Source organism: Engraulis encrasicolus, chromosome 7 (genome assembly GCF_034702125.1).
Source record: "Engraulis encrasicolus isolate BLACKSEA-1 chromosome 7, IST_EnEncr_1.0, whole genome shotgun sequence".
Taxonomy (NCBI): Eukaryota; Metazoa; Chordata; class Actinopteri; order Clupeiformes; family Engraulidae; genus Engraulis; species Engraulis encrasicolus.
The window spans coordinates 5,013,113-5,017,334 of NC_085863.1; the positions used below are offsets into that span (position 1 = coordinate 5,013,113).

General features: G+C 43.2%; 1 protein-coding gene across 1 annotated transcript in view; it reads left to right on the forward strand.

Annotated features, from left to right (window-relative positions):
• fez1 (fasciculation and elongation protein zeta 1 (zygin I)) overlaps nt 1-3,920 on the forward strand; it is a 37,162-nt gene extending 33,242 nt beyond the window's left edge. Inside the window, exons 9-10 of the mRNA XM_063202741.1 lie at nt 1,072-1,137; nt 3,775-3,920. Of these exons, the coding sequence (XP_063058811.1) occupies nt 1,072-1,137; nt 3,775-3,791 (83 nt within the window). The 3' untranslated portion in view covers nt 3,792-3,920. The remainder of the gene's footprint in view (nt 1-1,071; nt 1,138-3,774) is intronic.
• Nucleotides 3,921-4,222: the final 302 nt, after the last annotated feature.

Consider the following 4,222-nt stretch of genomic DNA (forward strand, 5'->3'; position numbering starts at 1 on the left):
GTCACACGCGCGCACACACACGCACACACACACGCACGCACACACACACACACACACACGCACGCACACACACACACACGCACGCATATGATGCCCACAGCATACAGATCACATGGGCACATCAGCATGGCCTTTATCTTAATGCTGCCTTTATGATATACAGTATACACAGCACAGGCATCACATGAATGGAGGAGGATACGATATGAACACACACACGCATACCAGGGCTTGACATTAACCTTTTTCGCTTGCCGGCCACTGTGACTAGTGGTTTTCCTGAGTCACTAGCCATCCAACTATTCTACTAGCCACAAATTAGTTTTTTTTTATCATGACACTGTACATCTAACGCCAGAAGATGAGGTGCTCAAAGCAAGAAGATGAGTTCATGGGTTTCTACATGGAAATAAAACAAACAAATAGAGACTGACTAACTGAGCCTTTTCTTGAACTTAAATGCAAACAATTGATATACGCTATTCTGATATGTCATACCCATTGACAATAAATAGAATGGTCATACCATAGAATAAGCTACCTGCCAAATTGGCTAGTGACACTGAGATTGCCACCAGCCACAGCCAAGTTTTACCAACATTTGGCTGGTTGGCAGGTGCCAGTATCAAGCCCTGACGCATACACACACATAGTCACACAGAGTGGGAGAGGGGGGCAGAGAGATTGAAAGAGAGGGACGGAGGGAGAATGAGAGAGAGAGAGAGAGATCTGTACAGGATCTTGCTTTACTATATGTCACTGTTGTTCCTCTATGATATTATACACTGTACTCTGCGCGGCCATCTCCCATTGGTCACTCAGTGCAGTACCACGACCATCTCCCATTGGTCACTCAGTGCAGTCCCACGATCATCTCCCATTGGTCACTCATTGCAGTCCCACGACCATCTCCCATTGGTCACTCAGTCCAGTGCAGTCCCACGACCATCTCCCATTGGTCACTCAGTGCAGTCCCACGACCATCTCCCATTGGTCACTCAGTTGCAGTGCAGTCCCACGACCATCTCCCATTGGTCACTCATTGTGTGTCTCTTCTCTCCTTCTCCACAGTTCTGTATGCTATGAAGGAGGACAGTGAAAAGGTCCCAGTTCTGCTCACCGACTACATATTAAAAGGTAACCACCGACTACATATTAAAAGGTAACCACTGACTACATATTAAAAGGTAACCACTGACTACATATTAAAAGGTAACCACTGACTACATATTAAAAGGTAACCACTGACTACATATTAAAAGGTAACTGACTACATATTAAATAGTAAAATGTAACTGACTACATATTAAAAGGTAATTGGCTCACAGGGGAGTAAATCAATCATAATCGTTTTGAATCAATGCATCAATCCTACAGCCGACAATTCAATTAATCGATTCGTCCACAAGAGAATCGATTAATTGTTATTATTATATGGTTGTGACGTCATCTGTCGAATGCTCCATTCATTTCAACGGGGCTCCCCAACGTTCGGACGTCTGTTATTTTTCGATAACGGACGGGTTGGTCTATAACAGACCGCTGTCAATGGCAACAAGACTTTTCACTGCTAAAGCGACTTTTCAACAAGACTCTAATCAGCTGCTGTGATAGACAGCACCCGTTGTCCTGGCTACCGCTGTCAATGGCAACAAGACGTTCACTGCTAAAGCCACTGGCTTGTATACAAGTCAGTGGCTAAAGCGAATGTTTCATATCACTCCGCAGGGGGTCCGGTCTTCTGTCACTCTAATCAGCTGCTGTGATAGACAACACCTGTTGTCCTGGCTACCTAGCTGTTGCCTAGCGGTGTTCCACAACGGCACTGTTTTGTTTTGCGCAGCAACAATCTTAACATTAAATAGGTCTAAAGAAATGTCCCCGCCATGTGTGAATCATTTAAGTATATCCATATAATAAGCGGGTTAACTTTCGGCGAGTCGGTCGCTTTGTGGAATAGCAGCACTTCAGAGAGAACAAGACCCCTCCGCTCCGCGTCGGGGTCTAAAGATTCTCTCTGTCGTGCTGCTATTCCACGGTAGCGACCTTCTCGCCGAACGTTAACCCTTACATATTGCATCATTTTGTGACACTTTTTGTGAGACTTTTTTTGCTCATGCAGTAATAATTATACTGACTGTAGTAACGATAGTCCTAAAATACAATGCATGCAGATATTTCAACTTTTGCTAACTTATTTAATAATTCACACATAGGCTTTACATTTAAGATAAAACAAAAAAAGTGAACCATTGATTTGAATCGAATCGAATTGAATCGAATGATGAAGCATCCTTAAGTATTGAACATAATCGAATCATTGGTCTAAGAAATCGATATCGCCATGAAGGCTCCGATTTACACCCCTACTAGCTCCTCACTGTCTGTCATTGCGGTGCTATGAGGATGTACACTAGACCAGTGGTTCTCAACTGGAACAGTCTTGGGACCCACCATTTTCCACTCTCATTCGGTCGCGACCCAATTTTTTTAGCAACACTCGCATGACTGGTTGCACGCTACTATCTCGCAAAAACATTCTGATTTAATCTATGACGACAGATGACACAAGTTCAATCGCCTATCAAAATAAAAGTGGTAAATTGTTGCAGGAAAAGTTGGAATTTTTTTTTTTTTTTAGCGAATCAATGAATTACGATATTTTTCACACCACGGCTCCGCGACCCACCCATGACCCACTTTTGGGTCGCGACCCACCAGTTGAGAAACACTGCACTAGAGCTTTATGCTGTGTGTTAATTTGGCTTGTTGTCTCTGTCCAGTCTACATTAGTGTTTTCTGTACTATTGTTTGGACGTGCTATTATGTCTTGTGCGCCAATGACTGTCGCTCTGTCCAAAATGGATCCCTTGTTCACTCACTGTATAGCGTGCTGGTGTACATTTGTGTGTGAGTAGCTCTGCTCACCTCATTACATAAAGCACTGTGATAGAGAAATGCCAACATGATCTCCAGAATTCCGTGCTCCTGGATACAGATGTTAAGGACACGAAATCCGTTTTTGTGAAAATTCCGTGCTCTTGGACATGGAATTGTTTTCCGTGATGGACACACAGAAGTGCTCTCTCTACTCCCACAGCTCTATGTTTCCACAGTCTTTTGTTTTCTCAGGATTTTTCTTATTTCAAATATGTTTTTCTCAAAAAAACATTTCCTACTGACAGGTTAGGGTTAGGGATTGTTGGTCTGGGCACAGCTAGTATCCTTTCATTCATTATATGAATTTGATAGCATATCAACCAACTGCAAAAGGTATTTCTCAAAAATACGTCTTTAATGACAGGTTAAGGTTAGGGAATGTTTTGGTGAGGGCACAACTTAAATTGCTATAGCATTATTTTGTTTAGGATTAGCATTTGGTATGTATTTTCTAATGATAGAGTTAACACAGTGCTGTGGGAATATAGAAAGCACTTCTGTGTGCCCATCACGAAAAACAATTCCGTGTCCAGGAGCATGGAATTTTGGCAAAAACCGTGCTCCTTGACACGGATTTTGTGTCCTTAACATCCGTGTCCAAGAGAACGGAATTCTGGCATTCAGTAGGCATTTCAGCTGTGACACAGAAAATGTCAACACATACAGAAATGCAGATGCGCATGGCAATTTGACTTTTTTTGCCTTCTTTTAAAGTAATGAAATGGAAAGAAAATGATTTGTGACACTGTGTGTGTGTGTGTGTGTGTGTGTGCGTGCGTGCGTGCGTGCGTGCGTGCGTGCGTGCGTGTGTGCGTGCGTGTGTGCGTGTTTCAGTGTTGTGTCCCACCTAGGTTGCAGGCCTGTGGACCACAACTTTCCACCAGGAGGTTCCAGGAATGATCGAGACTACCAAGACCTGCCAAACCTCCTAACCCCCCACCCTCGCCCAACCTCCCCACCCCAACCTCCCATCACCCACCATGCCCCCACACAGTAAATATGCAATGTTGAATTGATTGACATATGCTCATTTGCCATCTCCCCTCAAGCTACCTTTCTGCTGTTCTTATAGCCATTCTCCGAGTCTGCTGATATTGCAAGCCAGTTAAACGTAAAAAAGTAAGTTATCCTGCTGACTAAAGTTTGTAAGTTATCTCAACTCGAGGCTTAACTCAACTCAAGGCTTTCTCAAGTGGAGTTAACTTACAAACTGAACTGTACTGTAAAACATTGCAAGCCTGTTAGGCGTAAAAATGTAAGTTATTTTACTGCGTTAAGTTTG